Consider the following 27507-nt stretch of genomic DNA (forward strand, 5'->3'; position numbering starts at 1 on the left):
TGGTCAAGATGGCGGTGCCCGGCGTCCCGTGTGGTGGCCGTACGGAGTGCCACTACCCTGGGCCGATGGGAGCCGCCCCGTTCGAAAGAACCGCCCCCAGCGGCTGCACCACAGCCGTGTAGCAGACCAGTCCAGGCCCCGCCCGGGACGGCAGCCGCGCCATGGACGTTCCTAGCTCCTCCAGCTCCCGATTCTCGGTCGGCTCTGCCAGCCCTAGCAGTGTGCTCCTCTATGCGGTAGGCGCCTGGGGGACCAAGGCCCAGGGCGACATCGCGGGAAGGACAGTCCCCCCGACCCCTGTGTCCCCAGCTCATGACCCCTGTATCAGAGAGCGGGTCCTGACCCACGTCTGAACAGGGTTTGGGTACTTGGCTTGGTATCCACGGCAACCACGTGTATGCGCCTCGGTTAACAGGTCTGCTTTTACAAGTTTATATCGATGGTGGTTCCTCTGTCCCTTCTCCCCATCAGGCCGGGAGCCCCCGCACACCACATGAGGGTCCCGAGTCCACCGGAGGCGTGTCAGCAGAGTTCTGCCCCATGAATAACCTTAGCCCTGACCCAGCGGGTGAAGACTTTAGGCTCTCCACCTCCCGCCTTTTCTCCCCCTTTCCCAAATATTCCTGAGAGAAAAAATATTCGACTACAATATGCGCGTAGAGTTTTTTGTTTTTTGTTTTTGTTGTTGTTTTTTTTAACACTCTTAATTGAGGAAGACTTGGAACCTCAGGAAATTACTGTCTTCTATTCGCTGTTTCCACAAGTTTCTGAATAGGGATTCCCATTGCCACTGGTTTCGCTCCCAACTTGCCTTCTACACCCCGCACCCCTTCCTTCCTCTTCTGGTTTTAACTGGTGGTTTGCCTGGTTTGGTTTCCAAGTCTTGGTCACTGACAATATTCGTGAGCAATTATCAAGGTAGAAACTTTGTGTCCTTTCAGTCCGTGGGATTGCACAATTCCTGGGGGGTGTGGGAAGAACTTGCTTATTTTTATTTTATGTGTATGAGTGTACCTGAATGTACGTTTGTGCACCACGTGGTGTCTGTGCATCAGAGACCAGCTCTGGAAATTGAGTTACAAATTGTGAGCTGCCATGTGGGTTCTGGGAAAGGAATGACTGAATGAACCCTTGTGCCATTTCTCTATCCTTGGGGGAATTTTTTTTTGAAACGAGATCTTCTTGGTTTGTACTCTGGCTTGGCACTAGCTGTAAAGCCCCAGGCTTTCTGGATCTTGCAATCCTCATGCCCTACCCGCCCAGAGAGCCAGGATCACAGTGTACACCACCACTGTTGACAAATAATGTTCTTCAAAGGATATTTTTATGTTATGCCAGTTAGCACCATTTTCTGGTTTGAGTCCAGTGTAGTGTTAGCTTGTGTAGAATGGTCAAAGAGGAAAAACCACACAAGAGCAAAGTAAACACCCCTGAGAGAATTCACTCCCTTGAGATTAGGACAACATCGGTTGGAATGTGGGCAAACTTCTTAAGAAATTTAGATTTATGATTGAAATGAGCTTCAGCCTTAAAACCCATGGCTGGAACCTCTCATTGACTTCACCACCCAGTGGTGTCCCTATCTCTACCATTGGTTATTGTAAAGCAGGCACCTGGGAAAGATTGCTACATAGTTCTAACTTCAGAAGCTCTTGGCCTTTAAATGGGTGTGTGTGTTTGAGATTCTCCTTGTATGTGTTTTTTGTTTGTTTGTTTGTTTGTTTTGGTTCTTTTTTTCGGAGCTGGGGACTGAACCCAGGGCCTTGCGCTTCCTAGGCAAGCGCTCTACCACTGAGCTAAATCCCCAACCCCTTTTTTGTTTTTTTTAAATGATGACATTTTTGTCAGCTTTCTGTGGGAATAAGTAAGGCATGAACATTTCCTCTTTTAAGGCTGTCAGCAGCCCTTTTGTCTTCTTTTCTGAGACAGAGTTTACTTGGTGTAGCTGAGGGTGCCTGGAACTTCCCTTGTAGACCAGTTTGGCTTCGGACTCTGCTAAGAGATCTACCCGACTCTGAGTGCTGGAATTAAAGGTGTGTACCACAACATGGTGGCACACTCGTGGCTCAGCAGCCTATGACAGTGGTACTGGCTAACGTTTGTGACTGCAGAGCTGGTGACCATGGTAGGCTGCTTCAGGCTGCCTAACTTCCTCCACCACACTGTTAATTGTGCTATGCTTTCTGTCTAATTTGTTGTTCTTTAATGATATTGAGATACTATTAATGATGCAAACATTAGGAGTGCCTGCAGTCTCCCAGTCTTTAGTCTCAGTTCCAAAGACTGCCTTGCCTCTAAGCACACAGGAAATGGTAAATGTCAACACACAGTCTACTCAAGGGGGGTAAACAAGGGCAGGGATGAGTACATGCGCTGAATGCGGTTGGAGTCAAGGGAAGAGATGTCTGGTTGGTTTGGGCACTGGACAAGGCTTCTAACAGATGACAACAAATCTGAGTTTCTGGGAGGTGAGAACTGCTGCAGTGTTACGTAAGAAAAGCACTGCCTCGTGTGCGGGGAAACCGATTAGAGAATGATAAAGAAGACACAAGACAAAATTAAGAACATAAGCAAAAAGTATTGTCTAAAAGAATTTCACGCCGATTGTGGTGGCTCATGCTGGTAGGATTTGCTGAAGGAGGCAGAGGCAGGAGGATCACAAGTTTGAGGCCAGCCTGGGCTATACATTTTGATCTGGAGAGATGTCTCAGCGATTAAAAGCACTGACTGCTGCTCTTCCAGAAGTCTTGAGTTCAATTCCCAGCAACAACATGGTGGCTCACAACCATCTGTAATGGGATCCCATTCCCTCTTCTAGTGTGTCTGAAGACAGCTACAGTGTACTCATATACATAAAACAAAAAATAAGTCTTAAAAGAATTTCACACGTCATGGCTATTCATGGCTTTTATAGAGTACTAAATCTTCCCTGTGTTTATGCTGTAGAAAGTCTTAAGACAACCACTAGGCTTCTGTCATGGTTGTCTGCATTAGTGAGTTCTTTCACTCAGAAGACATGATCTGTCAGCACGCAGATCAGTTAGGACAAACGGCTAGCTGCACAGTCTGGGAAGCAGAAAGCATGATGGCTTTATGCAATACTTAGGGCAGAAGCTTCTTGGTGCTGGGAATGGTGCTTAGGAAATGGTGCTTGGTAATACTTGGTAGTTCAATCTAGGACTTCAGGAAAGTGGGGGCAGTCTGAAGTAGGCGGTTGACTTCCTGTGGTTTGGCAACTGGGCAGATGCTGATCTCTCAGTGATAGGAAATACAGGGGAGGAGCAGGTCTAGTCAGGTAGGAAAAGTTTCGGTCTGGGATGTAAGATTGTCAGCTGTAGATTATCGTGATCTGGACCAGGTATATCCTAAGTGTTTGGGAGGTGTCCACGTAGAGTTAGGAATGTGGTACCCAAGCAGAAGAGGAGGGTGTGACTGAGAACGTGGACTCGGCAAGTCACTGGGCAGGTGGGATGCATCTGAAGCGAGCTAAGTGCACTCTTCCCAAGAGGCCATGTATGTGTGCATGTGTGCGCGAGTGTCCGTATCTGTACCCGAAATGCACAATTCAGGTCCCTGGTTGCTTGTTAAGAGTCCAGTGAACAATCTAGGCACTTGTATAGCCCATCTCAGACTGATGTGACCTGGCAAGGGCTCCTGCTGTCACCATTTAGTCTTGCTTTCTGCATTCCTCCATTAAGACTTTATATCTCACAGGAAGGAAGTGTGCTGTCTCTTCAAAATGTTCATGGTCCCCTCTGTGTAGCAGAACTTCTCGTTGCTGACTCTTTTTTAATATCAGGGACCTAGTGCAAACATTGCCTGACCCACTCAGTATAAAGTACTTCCTCATTAACAGCCTGCTTTATCTCCTCGAGCTGATTCTGTGGTGGGTCCCAACAGTAGTTGAACAGGCTGGCCAGAGCTGATTGTTAAGGATTCATGGCATTTGTCTTATTGATAAGACAGCCATCAATGAAAACCAAAGTTCAAGTCACTTAAAATTACACTTAAACATATTTTCTACAAAATAAACATAAACGAGTATTACCAAGCATCATTTCCTAAGTATTTACTGAACACCACCGTTATCTCTGTTCTAGAGGTTGTCCTCTTAGGGGAAGTATCATCTGGTGCTGCTGTACATCTTGGCCACTGCTGGTGAGGTATGAGCTGGCCTTGATAGGAGTACATTTGTCACAGAGTGCCAAAGCCTGGGCTTTGTTGGAGCTCACTGACCAGCACACTGCCTGCCAGTACACTCACTCCCACCTGATCTTGTCTGTCTTTGCTGAAAGGCGTGTTTCTCTCTGTGCAGTGTCTGCTTGCCCTGTTATTGCTGTGTTCCCAGCCTATAGCAAGGGGCCTGGTACACAGAGAGCTCTGAGGGGCCACTTGCTCAGGCAAGCAGTGGAGAAGGAAGCTCTGGTAGGTGGCAACTTGAGGTGGGGAACACGCTTTAGCCAGACCTTCCTACTGGATTCTCATTTGCACTGTGCTCTTGGATAAGTAGCCATTCCAATGTGTTTGCTTGCTGTAAGTACGGCTCCTGCATGCTGTAATCCTTTACATATGAGGGACAGGTGGTAGATGTCATGCTGATTTGGGTGCATAAAAAGATGTGCACTTGACATTAGAGAGTAGGGAACAAGGAGTTTGTCAAGCTTGTCATCCATCCATCCATCATCTGCCTGGTCCTCTGGATTTGGGTTCATAGTTGTCCTGGATACCACCCACAGTGAGTTTCCTGATAATGATGACATTGTCCCTTTTCAACTCCTAAGGTCATGAGTGGGAAGTTTCTAACATCTCACTTGCCCTCAGATTATATAATAGTAGTTTCTTGAGTCTTAAGTTTGAGCTGTTACTTTATTAAGGAGAACTGTAAAGTTTAAGAAGACTTTCTAGTCTTACAAGCAAAAGCATGTGTTATGTTAGGCTACACTCAGCAACATGGCCAGATGCTAATGTGCTAATGATACGTCCTGCCTTTGGGGTAATTGTTACCATGCATAGATATAAGCACACAGGGGCTGGGGATTTAGCTCAGTGGTAGAGCGCCTTACCTAGGAAGCGCAAGGCCCCTGCTCGGGTCCCCAGCTCCAAAAAAAAAGAACCAAAAAAAAAAAAAAAAAAGATATATAAGTACAGTGTGTGAGTGCACACGTAGTAGATGTGAATAGCAGGCAGAGAGGTCCTGTGCTGGTGTGAGTGAGTCTACGGGGAGTTCCAGGAGCCTTCTTAGGAATGATGCTAAGGTAGGTACAGGAGAGCAGCAGGGCCGTACAGACTGATGCCTACATGTCAGAAGGATACCAGCATGGCTCCCTGTGGCAGCGGAGCACAGTGAGTTTACTTACCAGGAGTAACAGTGAGTGACTTGTTGACTTCAGCAGACAGGGCTGGACACAGCAGGTCTTCCCTCACTCTGAAAATGACCTTGGCCTTATTCTGAGTAGGTGGAACTTATTTAAGTATTTTAAAAAGCAAAGAGTAGCCTGTGTTTTGAGAAGTGTGCGATGGCAGGCAGGAGGATGGGGTAGGGCACCATGTAAGCAAGGATGCCCTTGTGATTCTGAGTGCAGGCTATTGGTAGCCTCACTGAGGGTGGGGCCTGCGGATGCTGAGTGGATTCCCTAGAGTCTCAAAGGCCACAGTAAGGAGTCAGGAGGAATGATGCCCAAGGCGTGGGTGAGATGACGGTTAATAGTTGATTTCATGAGAATAATCAGGTTGTAGAACCAAGCCAGACAGTGGGCAGGCGTTGGAGAAGTGTGGTGGGAGAAGAGCCAGCAGTGGATTTGGAAGCACGTCCCTGTTCTCGGCTGTGGCGGGGAAAGAGAAGTGACCCAGAGGGGGAGCATTTGTCTAGCCTACAGCCAAAGCCCAGGTCTCACCGGTAGCACCACAGAACCAACCAAACAAAAGAAACCAAACAGCAACAAAATCCAGTGAAATAAGCGCGTGTGCCCAATGTTTGTGGAAGGCGGAGAGATGAAGACTGGAGGAGGTGAGCTTGCGAGGAAGAAACTCCCCAGTTTAAACGTCATTGAATTGGAGGAAGGAGCTAGACTTTTTATTGCTGTTGATAAGAGAGCACTGAATTCAATACCAAAGTCAGGAAATTTTAGAACCGAGGAAGGGAGAGAAGAATAGCAGATGCTGGCCCAGCCGCAGCAGAGGCACACACGGCATCCTGTGTGGTTGTCTTTAAGAACAGTTGTGAGTCGTAGAATACAACCTGAGCGCGCCGCACTACCATTAATAAATGATTAAAGCAGGAAGCAGAGGTAATGGAAGGAGTGTAAAGGACAGAATCAGGTTGATGGACTCAGTGTGTCTGCTGGAGAGACAGGTAGGTCTCTGTGCTTAGGAGCAAGCATTCCTTAGAGTGGGCTCCACATTAGGGGATTACACATAGAGTTAGGCTTGTACTTTGCCTGCATTTTGTGAACTTTTAAGTAAGCCCAGCTCATTTTGGTAACCAAAATGAAGATGTTATGAAACGTGGTAATTATATAATGACTAAGTTGTTTTAAAACAGTATTTACTATAAAGGAATACAGATAAAGAGGAAAGGTAAATTATACTTGGCATGACCCGTGTTTTGAATAAGACATACATGTTTCTGTAGCTGTCAGAGAAAAGTAACAAAAAAAAGAAGCTACTTTTGGCTGCAGTGCTGTGGGTACCTCATGTTAACATGATGCCATAAACATGCGTGGCAATCTGTCGGAAGCTACACGTCCCACCGAGCTGTCTCTGCTTTTGGGAGCTGAGGGCCCGCCAGTAGCCACCGTCTTGAGATTCCTGTGGGTGGATGACAGCTGTTCAGTTCGTAGTGGGGCTTGTTCTTCACCATGTCAGCTCTCACGGTGGACTGGGCATTTAGCAGCCGGCAGAGCTCAGCATAGTCATCGTCACCATCACTATCCGTTACTTAGTCAGGAAAGCACTGTTGTGAGAGGGCCCTGTGCTCCGTGAAGGTGGAGTGAGGGTTTGGTGGGTGGCAACAGCTGGGCCGACAAACGCTGAGCAGGGGAGGTGGAGTGGACTCCTTGTTTTGAGACAGTCTGGTGTAGGCTGAGCGGGCCTTGAACCATGGTGGATTTTACCCACCTCTGAAGGGCAAGGACTAGACAGACTTGAACCAGCACACCCGACTTAGCTTGGGGCTCTAATGTGTGCTTTATTTTTTTGAAGCTAAAGAGAGGCGGACAAATGAGCTTACAAAGCTAGCAGTCAGAAACATGGTGGTCAGGAGGCCGACTGCTCAGTGGTGCGGTGCTTGTTAAGCATGTGAAAGGCCTCAGGTTCAGTCCCTGGTCCCACAAAACAAAACCATCCGTTCATCATTCCTGGGGGCGTAAAATCCCAGCACTTGGGAGGTAAGAAGTGGAGATGAAGATCAAGAGTACAAGGTTTTCTTTTGGTACATAGAGAGTTCGAGGCTAGGCAAGACTACATAAAGCCCTGTCTGATAATAACAAGTAATAATGGAGAACTGATTGTAGACAGTGATGTTGCCGGTTTTCCCTTGTCTGAGTTGAGTATTAGAACACTTGTGGTTGTCGCTCAGGTGTCACGTGGGGCAGAGTGAAGCCTTAGTAACCCTTCCTTTCCCACCAGCCACCTTATTTCCCTTCCTTTCCTTCTTCACAGAAAGACCTCAAAAAGTGGGATGAGTTTGAAGACCTGTTGGAGGAGAGGAGACAGGTCAGTGATTTCAAATTTGCAATGAAGTGCTACACACCACCCTTGTATAGAGGAATTACTCCCTGCAAGCCAAGTGATATCAAGTCCATCGTTCTCAATTCTGAAGAGATTAACTATGTCATTAAGCAGGTAAGAACAGTGTCTCTTAGGCACAGCCAGCCTCCTCCAATGTAAGTGGGTCCGTCTGCTGCTTCCCTGAATTTACCTTATCATCTCAAGTGTACTTTTAGGTTAGCCACATGGCACTCAAATGTGTGCTGGAAGGCCAGCTGAGAAGTACCGTGGCACCAAATGCATGGCATGTGATGAAACACAGCTTGCACTGAAGACCCCACAGCTTGAAGGCGCCAGTTAGTTATGAGCAGAGCTGATTTGGTGCAGGGAGCAGGGAGGGTTTGGGTTTAACCAGACCTGACAGAGGTCCAGGCTTTCCTAGTAAAGGGGGTAATGAGAGATTTTAGCTAAACAGATCACGTCAGACCTGCACCTGAAAACTTTATGAGACGCCCCGAGGAAGCCTGTGCCTACATCTCACCCCTGTGTCAGCTGCATTCAAATCCTGCATCAGTAGCTTTTCAAGAAGCTGGGAGCCACATTTGTTTTCAGAACAGGAGGTCAGAGAGAAGGTTCACGTAGAATGCTGCAAAGGTTCAGTCGGACCAGCGCAGAGGACAGAAACTGTGGTAAAATGCAGGGAGCTCCTGGGTAAGTGGGGCTCAGTGGGAGCTGCAAAGCCAGATGAAGGGCTTTGTCTGCAGTGCCATGCCCTCCGATGCTCACATGGGGTGTGTGTGCACATGGGGTGCAGGAGCACTTCTCTGGTTTTACTTTAGATGTAGACCTTGACCCGTGCCCTTAATCCCTGTGCTTTGCTCAGACATCCATACCATGGAGATGCTGTTGGTTCGCTGTGCTTAGGCCTACTTCATGAGTGGAGACAAATTTCCTCATCATTTCATATCAGGAACAGTACCCAAGGCATGGTTTGCAGAAAGTTAACTCCAGTTAGGCATGGCTATGTTGGGATGGGGTGGGCTCTGGGAGACACCTCATCCAATGGAAGCCCTATGGCATCCTTACGTGAAACTAGGAGCTAGAGAGTGCTAAGGTCCAGGCTAGGTGTTACACACATATGGTGGGACTGTTGCTTCTTGATCCAAGGTGAACAAGACGTAAGATTAAAATCAGTGAGAAAGACACTGATTCCGTCTGACCCTGAGAGTCCCCCAGGGAAGCAGCACACTGCTTATTTTGTTTTGATTCAGTTCCTTTGCTGTGCTAGGAATGAAGTCCAGGGCTCTGCACAGGGTAGGCAGATGCCTACTACTGAGCTGCATCTCCAGTTGCATGCACAGGACTTTACTGTGCTGGTTTCCCTGTGCAGGAGAAGAGGCTGTAGCGCCCACTGGGGCTCAGGCTGGTCTCAGGCCTCAGTTTCCGCTCCTCCCAGACTTACAGTAACCTTCTCCTCCATGTGTAAGAAGGTGTGTTCTTGACTAATGCACAGTACGTACACATGCCATAGCACGGCGGCTTATCATTATGAAGCATTGCATGCTGGGATAATTACTGGGTTCTGTCCTTGTAGGCTAGTGATCTTGTAGGTTGCCACACATTTGAGTCAGGTGAGCTAGGGGTCCATGACAGCTATGATGGCAAGTTTTCAACACTTGTCATCGTACAGAATTGCTCTCACCAATGTATGTGGTTAGTCATTGACAAAAGTGCTACTCAGTGTGTGACGCCTGGCTTCTATAATCCCCTGGAGCCTAAGTTCCACAAGTCAATAATTTTGTAGCTCAGGTTGGCCTCAAGGTCTGGGGTTCTTCAGATGTTGGATTCCAGGCCCGAGTGACGACGTGGATTGGTTGGTTGCTTTTTTTCTTGAACTTTCATCTCCCCATTGCTGTTCCTGCCTTGCAGTTGCTGTGGCTTCTCTTCTTCCCTGCCTCCTCCTTACTATCCCTTGGGTGGCGTGGGTTAATGTGGTTCTTTGTTTATGGGGTCACTGTTTGAGATAGGCTCTGAGGAAATGAAGGACGCACTGAGAAGTGGTGCTGTCCAGTACTCCTTCCTGGATCAAGTTTAGGGCAGATAAGGAGTAGACGAGGGATCCAGCAACATTGTTCTCTGTGTGTAGGCTCATGCGTGTATGTGCATGTGTATCCATGCCAGCGGTCAACCTTGGTTGCCATTTCTCAAGAGCCACGTGGATTCTTTTTGAATTTCTAGCCTTTAAACCTTCTTAAATTGAATCATTTTTCACTGAATATAAGTGCTGTGCCCTTATGTCCTAGCAGTCGGTAGGCTGAGGTGGGAGGACGGTGAATTCAGGGTCAGCCTGTGCGCCATACAGGACCTTTGCCTAACAAAGGAAAAAAGTGCCATGCATCATTTACTGTTAGTGAGTTGGGTCAAGTCTTGTCACGGAGAGCACGAGCTGTCTTGGACTTCCATCAGAGGTCAGTCTGGAGTTGGTCACAGTGTTCTGAGTGAAAGGAGCTCTGGCTGCTGGGTTTCAGACTCACCCTGCTCTGCCTTCCTTTCAGCTTTCCAGGGAGTCCCTGACGGGTGTGGATGTGCTCAGAGAAGAGGCCAATGAGATCCTGGAGGAAATGAGTCACAAACTGCGCATAGGAGCCATTCGGTTCTTTGCCTTTGTTCTGAGCAAGGTTTTTAAACAGATCTTCTCAAAGGTGTGTGTGAATGAAGAAGGCATTCAAAAGGTGAGGATTGCTGGTCTGGCGGTCTTGGCTTATCCTGTGATATAATCCATTGTAGGATGTTTCCCTCGGACTGAGTGCTGAGGGTGGGTTGTCAGGCCCCACTGTGGGCCTAGGGGATATGTTGTCTGTGCTTGTCCTTCCTAATGTCAGACCTACAGACTTCCAGCTTAGTCATGTAAGACTTACAGACCACTTAGTGTCACATGTTCACAGGTTACAGAGTACCAGCAGGATTTTCTCTGCTCGTGCAGATTCCTAGCCAGCATTTCCACTGTCCAGCTCCTATGCTGGTGGGATTTTTCCTGTAACCTACTCTCTTAGGATTTGGTGGTCAGGGTCAGCTTGGTGATGACACAAACAATAGACCTCGCTGCCAGCTCTTCACTTGCCCAGTCACATCCTCGTGCGCTCCTTCCCTGCCTGCCCAGATGTCTTTCTTTCTTTAGCTTATTTATTTAGAGACAGAGTCTCCCCATGTAACCAGGAGGACCTTATTTCTGACTCTGATTCTTCATCTCCCAAATGTCCCAAATGCTGAACTGACAGGCGTGAGCTCCCATGCTCAACTGTGATTTACTTCTCTGTTTTCTGATTAAGCTGTGATTTTAGTGACATGACAACTGAAATTCTTGAAAATCTGACTTCTGTTTTGCAGCTACAACGAGCGATCCAGGAGCACCCCGTGATCCTGCTGCCCAGCCACCGGAGCTACATCGACTTCCTCATGCTGTCCTTTGTCCTCTACAACTATGACCTGCCCGTGCCGGTGATCGCAGCAGGGATGGGTGCGTGCATAGGCTCCATCCCTGCTCCAACTCTGCACACTTAGAGCTCGCTGCAGCGATGACAAGAGTGCTAATCACTGAGAGAGTGTGAAGGGTACCAACTGCAGCTTTTCTGGGTCTCTGTCTGCCATGGTGTGGTGGTCAGTTTGGCCTTTGTACTATGCAGTGACTGACCCATTTCACTTAGAATGATGGATGGCCTCAGTGTTGTAGCTGTGTCTGAATTCCCTTCCCTTTTAAAGCTGAGTGATCGATAGTCCATCGTATGGATGTATCACATTAATTTTATCCTTTAACCTTCCTGTCTGTGAACACTGCCTGCTTCTGTCATTGGTGGTTTCAGGTGACACTGGGTGTCAGTCAGGGCCCCTGCTGCTGTGGTGAGATGAGAGCAGCTTGGGAGGAAAGGGCTCACATCACTCACAGCTCACTGTCAGTCAGTGAGGGCGGGACCTAGAGCAGGAGCTGATCCAGAGGCTGTGGAGGCCGCTGCTCACTGGCTTGCTCCCCATGACTTGCTCAGCTGCTTCTTACAGAATCAGGACCACCAGTGCAGGGATGGCCCCACCCGAAATGCGTTGGGCCCTCATACGTCCATTATTCTTTTTTTTTCTTTCTTTTTTTCAGAGCTGGGGACCGAACCCAGGGCTTTGCGCTTGCTAGGCAAGTGCTCTACCGCTGAGCTAAATCCCCAACCCCTCCTACGTCCATTATTAATCAAGAAAATGGCCTAGACACTTACCTACAGGCAGGCCGATGGAGGTGTTTTCTCAATTCAGGTTCCTCCTCCCAGAAAAGTACCTTGTGTCAAGGTGACAGAAGACATCTAGACAGCACATGCTCCTGACACTCAGCAAGCATGCCACTGGAGGTCATGCGGGACTTGAACTTCACTTGTTTGAGGCCCGTCGTACTGTTGTGTGTTGTGTCCACATGCTCTGCGCTCCCAGCAGTAGCACAGAGGAGTGGGATTTACCCATGTTCCTACAAGTGTTTGCAGTGTGCTTTTGCTTCCTCAGTAGTGACCATGTCTGTGCTGTAACATGGTCACCATGGTTTTAGTGTGTTTCAGTGGTACCGAGTCCCCATCTGTGTGCGCCCCACAGTCACTGGGGTGTTTGGTTTGAACAGGTTATTGTTTGGTTGTTTGAATTTCGAGATGGGATTTATATGGCCCTGGCTGGCCTTGAATTTCCCAGCTCTCGTGATCCTACTGCCTCAGCTCTCCAGGTGCTAGATGTGCTAATCCCTGTGGCGATGTGTCTTTGTGGGTCTGTGCCCATCTTTTTTTTTTTTTTTTTTTTGGAGCTGAGGACCGAACCCAGGGCCTTGCGATTGCTAGGCAAGGGCTCTACCACTGAGCTAAATCCCCAACCCCTATGCTCATCTTTGGGGTTGTTCACCTTTTTGTCATTGAGCTATGGGAGTCCTCTGTCTCCTGGACCCTTGCCTACAGACACAGGATGGTCAGTTCATCTCCACCCACTGGTCACCCTGCCATTCTTTTGACTTTGTCCTTGGATACACAGGACTCCCATGCTTCCATGAAGTCCAGCAATCTGATTGTTTCCTGGGTATTTCCTGTCAAAACCGAGAAATCATTACCAAATTCAGTGTCGTGAAGTTTTTCTCTGATGCTCATCTGAGAGTTTAGATTGAGTGAGGGCTTCCACTTGGTTCTTTGAGCCACACAGTTGACCTTTGTGCTATGGAACTCATGTGTCATGTTGCCTTGTCACTGTGGGTGTAGACTGTCAGCATTGTCCCTCTAAACTACGCTGCTTTGTGAGCGTGTCTGTGCTTTCATAGCACTCATCTGTAGAGTCTGGGTTGCACTGGTTCTCTTTCAAGGTCTCCAGGAAAGTAGGGATTCTAGGATTAATGAGTAGTGAACCAGTAAGGTGGCTGCAGGAACACAGATGCCTTCAAACGTATTTCCTTCTGCATAAACGGCTGAGGAAGGGACTTAAACACGAGGGAGAAGGAAAGCTGTTTAAAACTACTGGGAGGGAGAACCTTGCATTTCTTCTATAGGCCTGCTTTATTTAATTCATTTTATTAAATGTAGGTTGGTATTTTTATTTGGTGGTGGAGAGGTTCGAGAGGTTGTCATTGGTCTCTAGATTAGGAATGCCACATGCCCATTTCAGAACATGGCTGAGGACGTTGGCCTCTGACATTGGTGTCATGTTGTCTTGCCTTTACTTCTGTCCCTGGTAGCTTAAAAATACCATGAAGCCAAGAGAGGTACAAGGTACTTTCCCAGCATGCATCTGACCATAGTCTCCTACAAAATTCCATTAGACATCTTTTGTTTTAATGCTTGTTTTGTGTGTGTGTGTGTATGTTTTATATGCACGTATGTACATGTGTGAGGTACATATGCATATATGTGCACCTTTGTATGTGTGTATGCATGTGAGTGTGTATAGGCCAGAAGTTGACACTGAGTCTCTCCTGGTCAACACCTCATTTTTAGAGACAAGATCTCCCTGAACCTGGAGCTCATTGGTCGGCTACGCTGACTGGCCAGTCAGCTCCAGAGGTCCTGCTGCCACTGCCTCCCCAACTCAGTGCTGCCACCCTCTGTGTCATGTGGGTGCTGGGGATGGGGTTGAGGTCCTCATGCTTGTGTGGTGGACACTCACACTGAGCCATCTCTCTCTCCCTTTTCTGCTCTTTTTCTCTGGAGTTGATCTCAGAAGTGGAAGTGGTGCTGTCACAGGGCACATGTTGCATTCATGAACTCGTCAGTGGTGTTTACATTTGGGTCTTTGTTCCCATACTGCCCCTCGCTTGTGTTTTAGACTTCCTGGGAATGCGAGTGGTGAGCGAGCTGCTCAGGATGTCTGGGGCCTTCTTCATGCGACGTACTTTTGGAGGAAATAAGCTCTACTGGGCCGTATTCTCGGAATACGTGAAGACCATGCTACGGGTAAATACAGTGCTCCACAGGCCAGAGCTGCACACCACTTCTGCATAGACCTCTAGCTGCCTTTCCCCTCAAGGAGTGTACAACTCCCAGTGGTCCCTCGTCTGAGATGTGTCCTTTTTTAAGTCTTGCTGTTAGTAGTGTTTGTTCAAGGGGTGGGAGGCACTTGGGATAAGGAATCAAAAGGCATTTATATATAAGGCTGGGGATGTGGCTTAGTGCTAGAGTGCATGCCTACTATATGGGAGGTCCTGGGTGTCTCCTGCCGACCCCTCCCCCCAATGCACGAGAGCGCAAACACACACACACACACACACACACACACACACACACACACACACACACACCCCACGGGACAGGTGGAGGAAACAAAAGAGGCCTGTGTTACTTTGAGAGTAGACAATGGGTTTTGTGTATTTGTTGTGTTTTCTTTTAAAGAGTGGTTATGCTCCTGTTGAATTTTTCCTCGAAGGGACAAGGAGTCGAGCTGCCAAGACCTTGACTCCTAAATTCGGTGAGTCTCTTCATATATCAGAAGCTACAAACCCCAGGCCTCAGGCATGGTGTTGCTGTGGCTTACAAACAGAACTTGATACTCTTCCCCTTGTCTGATAAGATTCCAACTGTTTCCTTACGTGTATCTGGTTTGGATGTCTTTAACCCCCCTGGCTGGGGGTGATATAGGGCAGAAGCTTAGAGAATCAGAGTACCAGGCCCAAACAATCAGGGAAGACACTGCATGCCATCACTAAAGGAGTTTGGGCTTCCCTGGAAACACAGGCTGCTGTTGTAATCGTCATGGATATACATACATACACACACGGTTTGATTGGTTTCTGACTTAGAAGCTCAGGCTGGCCTGGAACTCACTATATAGCTTCAGCTGGCCTCAGACTTGCTGTCACCCACCTGCCTCTGCTTCCTGAGTGCTGAGAAGATAAGTGTGAACTCTCATGCCCAGTGTGTCAGTTTGGGGTGAGTTAGAGGCAGCAGCTCAGGTGTGGGTTGGAAGGCTGGCTGTATGACTGCTGCTCGATTGACTTCACACTGGGCCATTTCTCCTCTCACTGGGGGCCAGAGCAGACTGACTGGCTGGGCAGTGACAGAGACGGTATTACTGGCCATCAATGGGAGATGTTGGACACAAACTTAGGATTCACTTCTCAGCTCTAGGGGTGGGAGGCTGTGGATACAGAGCAGGAAAGAGGGAGACTGGTGTGTTATTTATGCCCTATGTACTCTGATCTTCAATATGTATGGTAAACATTTCTCTCTGTGTTTACAGGTCTCCTGAATATTGTGATGGAACCATTTTTTAAAAGAGAAGTTTTTGATACCTACTTTGTCCCAATTAGCATCAGTTATGATAAAATATTGGAAGAAAGTCTTTATGCGTATGAGCTCCTAGGAATTCCTAAGCCAAAGGAATCCACTACCGTACGTGAGGATAGCCAAATTTGATTTTCTTTGTGTGTAGAGAATACCTTGACTTACACATCCACTACTAATTTAAAAAATATTCCTGTTTTCTTTCCCCATCTTGTGATTCCACCAGGGACTGTTGAAAGCTAGACGGATTCTCTCTGAGAACTTTGGAAGTATCCATGTGTACTTTGGAGACCCTGTGTCACTGCGCTCTCTAGCTGCAGGGCGACTCAGTCGGAACACGTATAACTTGGTGCCAAGGTGCAAGGCCTGTGTTTTAATACCTGACACAGATGAGAAGTAAATTCCACAAGTGTGAAGCGAGACTCTTGAGGTGACGGCCTCTGAGACCAAACCTTGGCTTGCCTGAGCTCTCCCAGCAATGCCAGGGCAGCCCTGGCACACATGTTTGTCAGCAGAAGGCTTCGGTTAAAGAGCCTCATGTTAGAAGCCAGCATGACAGGGCAGCTGTAATCCTGGCCCTCGGGAGTTCTGTTAGAGGAGTAGCAGCAGGAATTCAGGGTTATCCTCAGCTACACAGCGGTTTGAGACCAGCCTGGTTTACGTGAGACCCTCTCTCAAAACAATAACAAGCAAAAGCAAAGGATTCTCTGCCCACCCACAATGCTCTCTGAAACAAGGAAGGCCGAGCGGTGTGCTTGCCCGTGTAGGCAGAGGATGTCCTCCTCAGCTGCCAGCTTAGCAGCACTCACGGGGATTGTGGACATTGCTTATGAGCAGGCCAGCTCAGGTGTGCAGAGCAGTGCTTTAGGACCCTAGGAAGGCGCTCAGAGTAGCCATGCCCAGGATAACACCTGTTCTCAGATGCACTGGGTTCTCAGGGCTCAGGGCCCTGATGAGCATTTGTAGTCTCCTTTGGAGTAATTGACGTCTTATGTCTGTGCATGCATGCAGGTTGTCAGGCTTGGCAGCAAGCCCCTTTCCTACTGAGCCAGCCTACCAGCCCAAGCATTTGTGTTTTCTTACCTTAGAGGAGTCCTCTAGGGGAAGAAAAGCAGACACACCACATGTCTGCTCAGCCAGCCCTTAAGTGGCACGAAGCCACAGAGCCCAGGGCTTCTCCCGTAGCTGTTTGTGGAGCCCCTGCTCCCAGATGAGGGTGGTCCAGGTCCTCGAGTTCTGCAGCCTCCCGAAGAGGCAGTGTAGGAGGAGGCAGCCACGTGGTGTTTTCAGTACAGACTCGTCCAAGCAGCTGTGCTCATGCCAGCGATATGTTCTGATAAAGCAAGAGGAGGGCCTTTGTTTGCTTTTTCCCCTCTATACCTAGAACTGGGAATACGTGTTTTTGCATCAGTTAACTGCATATGCTGGAGACATGCACAGGTCCCTCTGGGAAGCTAGGGAATGCTGCCAGCATGTTCTCTGAGAGAATTTGGTGGCAGAACCATGACAGGTGTTCTATTGGGGTCCTCTCCCGCCCAGTGTGTGGTGGCCAACCTGTAACTTGCTCTGTGCCTTTCTTTCAGGTGCATCCCTCAGAAGCAGCCTGAGGATGTGCAAGCCTTTGTCACTGAAGTTGCCTATAAGATACAGCTTCTGCAAATTGAAAACCTGGCTCTGAGCCCATGGCTTCTGGTAGTTGCCATTCTGCTTCAGAACCAGCTGTGCATGGACTTCAATGCCCTGGTGGAAAAGACTCTGTGGCTGAAGGGCTTAACGCAGGTGTTTGGAGGGTTCCTGCTTTGGCCTGGTGCGTACATGGGGTGCACGGGCTTCCTAGAGTAGTCTTCATTTCCTAGCTTGGGGATGTTCTTAGAGGTGAGACACACATGGAGGCTTTGAGCAAAGTAGAGATGGCACACACGTCGCTGCAGAGTGGAGACCTCAGTGGGGGCTGCTTAGAGTAGCCCTCCTGGTCTGCAGTGAGAATAACAACATGAACCTCCCACCCCCTCCACACTCACTGTCATTTAATTAAAGAGTCGTGATGGGTTTGTGTGTGCTCTGGTGTGGGTTGCACATGAGCCTGTGACAGAGGCTTTTGCTTTTGTTTTCTATTTTGAGAGAGTTCTTGTGCCCTGCCTCTACAGTGACTGTGGAGCTTGCAGTCTGGCTGGGCTGGCTGGGCTGGCTGGCCGGCAAGCCCCAGAGGTCTTCTTATCCTTGCCTCCTCTTTGATCATAGCCAGGTCACGGAGTGTGCTACTTCTTTGAGTGCAGGTTCTACTTGACTGACTAACCCATCTTCATAACCTCAAGTTTTATTCTTTTGAGGCTGTGTCTCACTCTGGGCTGGCCTAGAACTACTGTCTAGTCCAGGCTCATCTCGAACTTGGAGCAGTCGTCTTGTGTTAGGATTGCAGCATGAGCTGCTGTGCCCAGCGACTGTACTGTTTGCTCCAGTGGTTACCTTAAAATTGTTGTTGGGGTGAGGCCAGAGCACAGCTTTGTGGAGCCAGTTCTCTGCTGTCACATTTATGTGCATCCAGGGATTAAGCTCAAGTTTACCAAGCTTGCATGGCAAGAGCCTTGCCTACTGAATCATCTAACCACCCCAGGGTTGTTTCTGTCTTTATTTTTCATACAGGGAATTGAATCTAAGGCCTTGTTTGTGTTCTGTGCCCCGAGCCCTATCCTGCACCTCTTTATGTCTCCTCTGTGTATGCGCATGGGTGTGTGTGTGTGTGTGTGTGTGTGTGTGTGTGTGTGTGTGTGTGTAGACCGTCTGCTGTATAGTAAGCAGCTGGGGCTTTCTCTCCCTCTGATACCACTTCAGTGAGCAAGCATGGATGCTTTCCCATCATCTCAGTGCTCAGGAGGTGGAAACAGGAGATTAAGAGTTCAAGGCCAACCAAGGCTACCTGAGATCTTGGTTTTTGTTTTTAAAAAAGAAAAGCTGGGTGGCGGTAGTGCAAACCTTTAATCCCAGCACTCAGGAGGCAGGCTGATTTCTGTGAGTCTCAGAGAAACTTGAAAAACGAAAGAGGAGGAGGAAGAGGATAAGAAATAAGGGAGGGGGGAGAGAAGAGAAGAACAAGAAGAAACTGCTGTTGCCACAAGAGAAGCTCGTGTAATGGTGCACACCTCTAATCCCAGTGTTCCAGAAGACAGGGCAAGTGTGTCTGTGAGTTCCAGCCAGCCTAACGTACACAACAAGTTCCAGGATGGACAGTGCTATGTGAAGAGAGCCTGCCTCAAAAAGGGGTTGGGGGAACGAAGAGGAACAGCTCAGTAAACACGTCACTGAGAGCCAGGGAGAGGGTTCAGTGGCGAAAGGTGTGTGTGCCACACACGTCTGGCATAACTTGGGTTAATTCCCTCAAACTCGATAAACAACTGGGTATGGTTGTGTGCATCTGCATACCCAGCAGATAGACTGGAGGACGGGAGGCAGGAGAATTGCTAAGAAGCTCATGGGCCAGGCAGCAGCAGGGATGCTCAGTGTTTAGGAGCATCTGGAGTCCACAGTGCGGATCAGGCTAGAAGAGAAGCCCATGGGGCAGCACACACCTGTCTAACTCTACTTCCAAGGGATTAGGCCTCTTCTTCTGGCCGCCTCAGGTACTGCCCCCATGAGCTATGCTTATATACAGACAAAATACTCAAAACACATAAAAAGTAAATATTTTTTAAAAAGTAGAGAGACTGCCTCAAAGTAAAGTTGGCAGACAGGAAGCGAGTCCCAAAAGCTGTCCCCTGACCTTTCCACAAACAGAGTGTCACACACCCCTCATTGGAGCTCTGTACACTGTGCTGGGGATTTGGGGGTAGGAGTCTGTGACAGTACTTGGTGTAAGATGAGAATCACAAGGATGATGGTTTGAGTGTGATCACTGAAAGACCAGGTTGTGACATACGGCCAAGCACTGCCCAGTTCTCAGAGGTGGACAAGCTGGTCTGGAGCTCTCCTGCCTCCTCCTGGGGGAGGGCCCTGGGTGATGGTAAGCTAGTGCTAGGGTCAAGGCCCAGGAGCTGTGGACAAAACAAGCTACGGAGGATGCTTTGGGAATTTGGAGTGTGGCTTCAATGGAAAGGAGAGCTTCAGGAAGGCGAGGACTGAGTGCAGTGTGGCTCATGGACGAGGGAGTGGTGGTTGGGCAGGAGAGGCTGCTTGCCCTGCCCAGAGTGACCTCCAGATCACTGGGCATGTTACAGAGAGACAGAGAGGATGTGTTAGACCATGTGTACTGCCTTGGAGCCTGTAGATTCTGGAATGTGGGGCTGCCTTCCTGTTGAGTTCACTCTGCTGCTCTCTCTGTAGATAACAAACTTCCTGAGGAAGTGGTCCAGTCCAGCATCCTCCTGCACTCTAACCTGGCCACCCTTGTCAAAGACCAGGTGGTTCTGAAAGTGGACTCTGAAAGCTCACAGATGGTCAACGGGCTTGTGCCCCAACACATTGCCTTCCTCATGTGCTCGGCGTACAGGAACCAGCTGCTCAACGTGTTTGCCCGTCCTTCCCTAGTAGCTGTGGCTTTGCACATGACTCCTGGGCTCAGGAAAGGTAACTCTAAGAAGTGTGGGCGTCAGTGTCAGAAGAGACCTGGCCTCTGGTCCCAGAAAGGAGTAGTGCGGCCTTGTCTGTTCTCTATAAAAGGAGGCTGCCCTGCCCACTTGTAGGTCTAGAGTGGGAAGGTATAGTAGCGTGTGGCTTAGCCCATCTACTCAGTTTGAGGTAGTAGGAACTTCAAGGAGTCCATATGGACATATGGAGCTAGAGGTCCATAGCAGACTACGTCTTGAAAGAACAGAAGAGATGGCGCAGTGGTTAGAGTCTGTTCTTCCAGGGGAGCTGAGTTAGGTCCAGCACTGTTAGGAGCTTACAGCTTCCTACAACTCTAGCTCCAGAGGATCCAGCACCCTCTGCTGCCCTCCGTGGACTACTGCACACACGGGGCACACACACATACATTGAATAAAATTAAAATAACTCTTTAAGAAACAATGAAACTTGGGAACTGGAAAGACCTAATGATTGCTTTGTCCGTACTGCACCTTTGGGTTAGGAAGACAGCTTCGTGGGAGACGCTTGCCAGACAAGTGTGATTAGTCAAGTTGAGATTTCTAGAACCGGCAAAAGTTAGGTGTTCCAGCATGCATATAAAACCCTAGCTTTCCTGCACTGCAACGGGAGGTAGAGACAGGAGATGTGCCCTAAATATGTGGACCAGCTACACTCGAGTGTGCTGCTTAGCAGCAGTCACGGGGAGATGAACCAGCTCCTGACAGCCGTCCTCTGACTTCCGATATGCATGTTTGTGGCATGCGTGTTGCCTCACTCAATCATACAATAAACTAACATTCTTTGCCTTTTATAAATAGGCTGTTAGGTCCAGGGAGGTTCTGCATTAGAAGCACCATTGCCGGGTACTGGTAGAATGATGTTTCTGCTGTGACAGCCCCCTGTCTACCAGAGGCTCATAGGACATCAGTACTCTCTATCATTGTGTGGTGCACAGTGGTGTCAGATCACAGCTGACCTGGGGGATGCAGCTGGGTCTGCCCAGATCTGCCTAAGGATCGTGGGCCCCACCTAGAGGATTTAATGAATTAATCAGGCTGGGTCTGCCCTGATCTGCTTGGGGATCATGGGCCCCACCTAGAGAATCTTGGGCTGGTCTGGGGGAATACTTTGGCTTTTTTTTTTCTCTCTCTTTGGGTGCTGGTGACTAACCCAGGCCTTCACATATTCTGGGCAAGTATCTTGCTGGTTTTGGTTTCTCAGAGTGACTTCTCTGCAGTGACCTCAGACAGAGTGCTAAGTTACTGTGAAGAAATGGGAGACAGGAGAGTGAGGGAGCCGGGAGGTGAGCTCCCTTCCTGCTCTGCTCAGAAGGAAGCCCTTCTATGGATGGTTTCATCACGATCATCAGGACTGAGGGATTCATTTTAAACTCTGTTGGACTGTAGTCTGTCCTTCAGATAAACTTCACGGACTCAGTTCTTCCTTTGTTACATTTGCACACACTTGAAGGGCTGCAAGATCAAAAGCTGTGTCTTAATGTTTTGGAATGGCTTCTTTCTAGAGGATGTCTTCAGTTGCTTTTCCTTCCTCCGCAACGTGTTTTCAGATGAGTTCATCTTCCTTCCAGGAAACACACTCAGGGTGAGTTCTGACAGCCAGAGCAGCCATGCCACATTTGTGTTCCAGGGGTGACAGATGAGGGTCCCTGGCATGTGTCAGATCTCTGGCCATCTTTTATTACCTTCTTGGGCCTTCAGTTTGGTTCTTGGTCAGGTTTCATCAGTGACTTAGAGACCCTTTTGGGAGAGGGGAGTTCTTCTCTGAGCTGTTAGTGCAGTCTGTCACTGCTGTGAGTGGACTCTATGCTCCTAAACTTTGGAAGTTGGCAGAGCCTTCCCTGTTGGGCTGTGTCAGAATGGGTGGTCCTGCCTGGCCGTGAGACAGCTGTGGTCAAGCTCCCATAGCTGCTCTGTGGATTTGCTGGTGTGGGCAGAGGCACACAGACAGAAGGTACAGCAGGTTTCTGTGTATTTTCCTGTGCTCAGTGGGAGTTGGGGTAGGGGATGTGAGGGCAGGCAGGCTTTGAGTCTAAGTCCACCGTGGGTGTTTCTGGACTTGCTGTTATATTTAAGGAAGTATACAATGCAAATGAAGAACATCTGGGCGGGCTGTCTGTCTGAACATCCTGGGCCACAGTTGCACAAACTGTTGATGTGTTTGAGCTTTGGTACTGAAGCGTTAGAACAAATGCTCCCAGCTTCAGTGCACAGTCAGGTGGCTCTGGGGAGCTGTGGGATGAGTGATGCTGAGGGTAGGCAGACAGCGTGTATATGTGGCCTCCCCTTTCTCCTTCCAGGACTTTGAGGAAGGCTGTTACTTGCTGTGTAAAACTGAGGTTATGCAGATGACTGGGAAGGACATCATCCTCACAGACAAAGGGAATGCTGTATTACAGTTCCTCACAGGACTCTTTAAACCTTTTGTGGAATCATATCAGGTACTTGAAACTTGGAAATTTTGTGTGCTCTCACTTCAATATTGTAAGACTTTCTTCCTGAAATTGCTTGTGATTGAAGGGTGAGCATGTCACAGATGAACAGCAGGCACAGACAGAGAAGTCCCATGTCTGCTCAGGGACAGCCCCATCCATGTTCTTTGTATGACTGGTATGGATACATAGTGGTCACTAAGTGAGCACAAGATGTAAGGATCCCTGAGCTCCACCAATGTTCCTGAGCTCTCGCTCTGATCCCGAGAAGAATGGGCAGGGTCCTGCTCAGATAGCCCAGGAGAGGACACAGAATGGGATGGGGACACTGCTGTAGGATTCTGAGGAGAGAGGGAGTTTGAAGAGCACATGGGAGGCTGCAGACATTTCCTGTGAGAGCAGTCTGTATCTCTCTGCTCCTGTACTGGCTTTGATGGTGGGTAGACAGTGGTGACATAATCATGGAGGCGGCCTCATCCACCTCTACCTTCCAAGTCCAGCATGGATGGGCGCTTGATGAACTAGGAATTAGCCAGTGCTTGAGGACCTGCACTCTGGGATTTAAAAAGAAAGACAAAGGGACAGGAGGTCCTCTTTCCCTAGGCGGGACTGACTGTATAGAACCAGAAGTGTTTGTCTTGCCGTCAGCGGAGATGAGAAATCAGACGTTAACAAATGTCATTTCAGACTGTCCTTTTCTAACTGTAAATACAGCTGGAAGCTGAGGAGATCCGTTACTTGTGCAGACTGTGGTGGGTGTTTGTCTGTGAGGAGGGGGTGTGACCACCATGCTCCTTTGCCTACCCCCTTTTCTCTATGTTCCTCACCTCCCTCTTAAAATCAGATACTTTCCAAATGCCTCTTGCATGAAGAGGACTACTTCAGTGAGAAGGAGTACTTGGTCACAGCCAGGAAGTTCACCCGCCAGCTTCTGGATCAAGGTCAGTCACATCTCTGTGGGTGGCAGTTTCTCAGCTGGCAGTAGAATGATCACTCACCCCCTTCCCTCCTCTAACAGATGCCTCTCAGTGTTACGACGCGCTGTCCTCTGAACTTCAGAAGAATGCCTTAGCAGCCTTCGTGAGACTCGGGGTGGTAGAAAAGAAGAAGTTGTAAGTACCAGGTCGATGCTCATGGGTGACGGGGAGAAGAGCACTGTGGCCCAAGAGCTGAGCCAGGAGTGCAGCACTGGGCTTCCCTTCTGGGAACCTATACTTCATAAAATCAAGAACACACTCTAGTCTAGGTTTGGCTTGACCTCAGACCGAATTTCATAGATTAGTTACAGAAGAGAGTATAGGGTAATGTGTATGCACTGTGGACAGAGGAGACAGACAGATTCTCCTAACTGAGTGAGAGTCTCAGGGATAAAGCTGGAGCCAAACTCTCACAGTTGTATCTCATGTAGTAAGTGTGTGTGCACGTGTGGTAAGAGTGTGTGTGCGTGCAGAGCAGTGGTCTCGGCCTTCCTAATGCTGTGACCTCTAGTACAGTTCCTCATGCTGTGGTGACCCCCGCCATAAAGCTGTTTTTGATGCTGCATCATAACTGTAGTTTTGGCAGTTTATGAAATATCTGATATGTGACTCTGTGAGGGTCATTCGCCTCCCAGAGAGGTCACCATCCACAGGTCGAAAAGCTCCACTCTAGTCTCCTGAAGCCCAACTCTCATAGCTGTGCATCACCTACCATCCAAACAGGGCAAGTAACCTGTCAGCTAGCGAGCTTGCGGCCGGCCGTGGCTGTGCCTCTGCAGGAGAATCTGGCATGTTGAGGACTTGGATTTGGTCCCCAGGCCTGAAGGAATAAAAGCAACTCCCACAACACAGGCCTTAGCAGCCCTAGGACGCAGTAATGAGAAGCCAGCTCTGCCGCAGTTTACACAGTAACACAGCGTTTCTTCTCTTTAGAGACAGTAAATATTTGTATTATGTCAACGGGCCTGCCACAAGCAAGTTAGAAGAAATGCTCGGTAAGTGTGCTTGGGTACTCACACCCAGCCCTGCTGTGTCAGCAGGAGTGCTCTTAGCTGGAGGAGCAGCCAGAATTTCCATACGGAAAAGTGCCAGTTTTAGTGCTTGGGAGATGAGGCAGGGAGACCATGAGTTCAAGGCCACTTTAGGTTACATACTGAGTACCAGGCCGGCCAGAGCAAGACCCTGTCTTTTTTTTTTTTTTTTCTTTTTTTTCGGAGCTGGGGACCGAACCCAGGGCCTTGCGCTTGCTAGGCAATCACTCTACCACTGAGCTAAATCCCCAACTCCAAGACCCTGTCTTAAAAGTGAAACAAACAGGGAAGCAGAGGGGAAGAGACCAAAAAGCAGGTGGCAGGGGGGAGAGAAACAGTGAAGGAGAGATTAAGAGGGGAGGGCAGGGCAAGAGCAGAAAATGCAGCAGTGTCAGCAGGAAGACAGCGCAGACAGAGTGCAGTCCTGACAGTACAGCCCGCTGCACAGGCCTCGCCTGAACCTGCTGGCCTGCCTTTGTGCTTAGCTGGGGTCTGTTCCGGCTCTGAATTTTTTTTTTTTTTATAAAAGATTTTCTTTTTCTGTATGGGTATTTTTGCCTGCATGTAATTATATACACTACTGTGTACAGTGTCCACTGACGTCAGCAGAGGGCACTGTACCCCTAGAACTGGAGAGCTGTCCTGTGGGTAGTGGGAATGGAACGCCAGTCCTCTACAAGTATGACAGGTGTTCTTAACCACTGCACGGTCTCTCTAGCACCCTCTCCCTCCTCCTTCCTTCCTTCCTTCCTTCCTTCCTTCCTTCCTTCCTTCCTTCCTTCCTTCCTTTTTCCTTCCTTCCTTCCTTCTCTTTCTCTCCTCCTCTCTCTCTCTCTCTCTCTCTCTCTCTATCTCTATGTAGCCCTGGCTGGCCTAACTCACAGACATCCACCTACCTCTGCCCTGTTCCCTCATCCTAAGTGCTGTCACATCTGGCCTTGATTTCATTTTCTGGGACAAGATCTCATTTACACTGTGTCTCAGGTTGATCTAGCCTGGCACTCACCACACTTACTCTGTTGCCCTGGGGGTGGGTGGGCATCAAACTCACAGCCCTCTTGTTTCAGCCACACCCTGCTGTGGTGACCTTGCCTTCCCTCTGGGTAAGAACTTGTGGTGGATTCTTAATCACAACTTCCTAGTACATGATGAGGCTAATGCTGTAGGCTGAGAAAGAGCATCTAGAAGAGGTGGCCACAGGCTTTGTCCAGGCCAATAGAGCCCACTGGAGCCAGCTAAGTGATCAGTGGGTGGACCACAGCCTACTACAGAGCTAAGGCAATGCTCAAGACCACCATTATCTCATGAGCTGTCTCTGTCTTAGGATGTAAGAAGCCAATAGGAAAACCAGCCACTGCAAAACTATGATAATCATGGAGCAGTTACAGAAAACACAGTTCCATAATGACAGTCACAAAGGACTTACTCTGCCACAAATGGGTGCTGAGAGGAAGATGTGACGTCTGTCTCCTTGAGACCCGTGAGCCGTGCTTCTGCCAGGAGGAGGAGAGCATGGGAATGTCAGTGTGACTGTCCCACCATGATGGCTGCCAGCGGCATTCGTGTCACTGTGTTGTCTAATAAAGCAGTCTTGAAAATGTTCTTGGACAGCAGAGCTCAGGCCCTCCCTGTTTACTCCACTCACTTCCCACACCTACTCCACTCAGGCCTCCCTGTTTACTGCCACTCACTTCCCACACCTACTCCATTCTCAGGCTGACCTACGAGGTATAGAACAGCAGCAGCACTGACCACGTACTTATCTGTGCAGGAAGACACTGAAGAAAGGACACGGTGAGTGTTCCTAACCCAGCCTGAAGCTGGGAGTGGGAGCGTGCAGAGTTCTCTGCTGAGCTCCATGAGGGTCCCAGTCAAAACACAGGTGCACTAAGAATGCTGTGTTGGGTGTACACAAAACAGAGGAAGTTCATGTCTACATTAGCTCAAATCTCTAGGGCACTTTGGAGAAGCAGACCTTCCAAAATCTAAAAAGCACCCAGCTCACTTCTTTGTCAGTGTTTTCAATAAACTTCTTACAAACAACAAAAGCTTTATATCTGACACACTTCCATCACAACCGTTTTGGATAAGGAACTCAACCTGTATCTTTTTATTTTAATTACATTGCTCAGACAAGTACAGATTTGACAGAAGTGTGTAATAAATACCTAGTTTACTTTAAGCTGTACACCCAATGGTCCAGTTAACAAGTTGAACTAAACAGCGCATGCAACAGAGAGATGCCTGTGTGATCTGCCCTGCGAGTACCTGGAGGGGAGAGAAGTGAGATTGACCTGTGACCCCAGCATCAGTCGACCTAGGTCACAGGATAGGGCTGGATGATAGGGGAAAGGACTGGAGATGTGGAGAGAATTGTCTCAGGTTCTTGGGGTCACCAGAGAAAAAAGCCATACATGCATGGCCTCAACACAGCCTTTTCTTTCTTGTGCTGTGAAAGCTGAAACCCAGAATGAAGGTGCTTTCCCAGAAGGCTCACCTTAGGTTTGGATGGGCACTGAGTCCATGTGCACTCAGGACCTCTGTCCACAGAGGGTAGAAAAGTGGACAAGCACTCATCCTTTCTGATCTTGTCAGTACATCTGTATTCCCATTATGAGTGCAAGTTTAAGGGCTCTGAGAAGCCCCAAAATGATTACTAATCTCATTCTGAGTGGCTCACCTCATCAGTCTATAAACTAGGGTGCAGTTCAGTCATCAGGGACAGACATTTGAGTCTAAGAACCAAGCAAAATCACTGAAACCCTGCATGGTTCTGTCTCCAAAGAAAATTGCCCCTAGGTCGCACATGCATCTATTCGCAGGGCCTAGGGCAGCCACTGCATCTCAAATTATTTAGGCCGCAAGTGACAGACAGGTCTTCTAACAGCATCTGCTGCTCTGGGAAGTGAGAGGATTCCTGCACATTGAAATAAGTAGTACCATCTAACAGTGATTCTGGCTGTGGGCTGTGGTGGGCAGTCAGCTCAGTCAGCTGCAGTCACCTG

At 48.7% G+C, this 27507-nt stretch overlaps 1 protein-coding gene across 1 annotated transcript; it reads left to right on the forward strand.

Moving 5' to 3' along the window:
• Positions 1–10: 10 nt before the first annotated feature.
• Positions 11–26110, forward strand: Gnpat (glyceronephosphate O-acyltransferase). Its single transcript, XM_032887318.1, has 16 exons — positions 11–236; positions 7660–7842; positions 10263–10439; positions 11095–11224; positions 14032–14159; positions 14595–14670; positions 15442–15593; positions 15712–15842; positions 17069–17292; positions 19803–20045; positions 21568–21647; positions 22363–22503; positions 23339–23435; positions 23513–23606; positions 24405–24466; positions 25827–26110. Exons 1-16 carry the CDS (start codon positions 162–164, stop codon positions 25868–25870), a joined length of 2037 nt encoding a protein of 678 aa, XP_032743209.1. The 5' UTR covers positions 11–161; the 3' UTR covers positions 25871–26110.
• The last annotated feature ends 1397 nt before the right edge of the window (positions 26111–27507 follow it).

The sequence above is a fragment of the Rattus rattus genome, chromosome 17 (assembly GCF_011064425.1).
Source record: "Rattus rattus isolate New Zealand chromosome 17, Rrattus_CSIRO_v1, whole genome shotgun sequence".
Classification (NCBI taxonomy): Eukaryota; Metazoa; Chordata; class Mammalia; order Rodentia; family Muridae; genus Rattus; species Rattus rattus.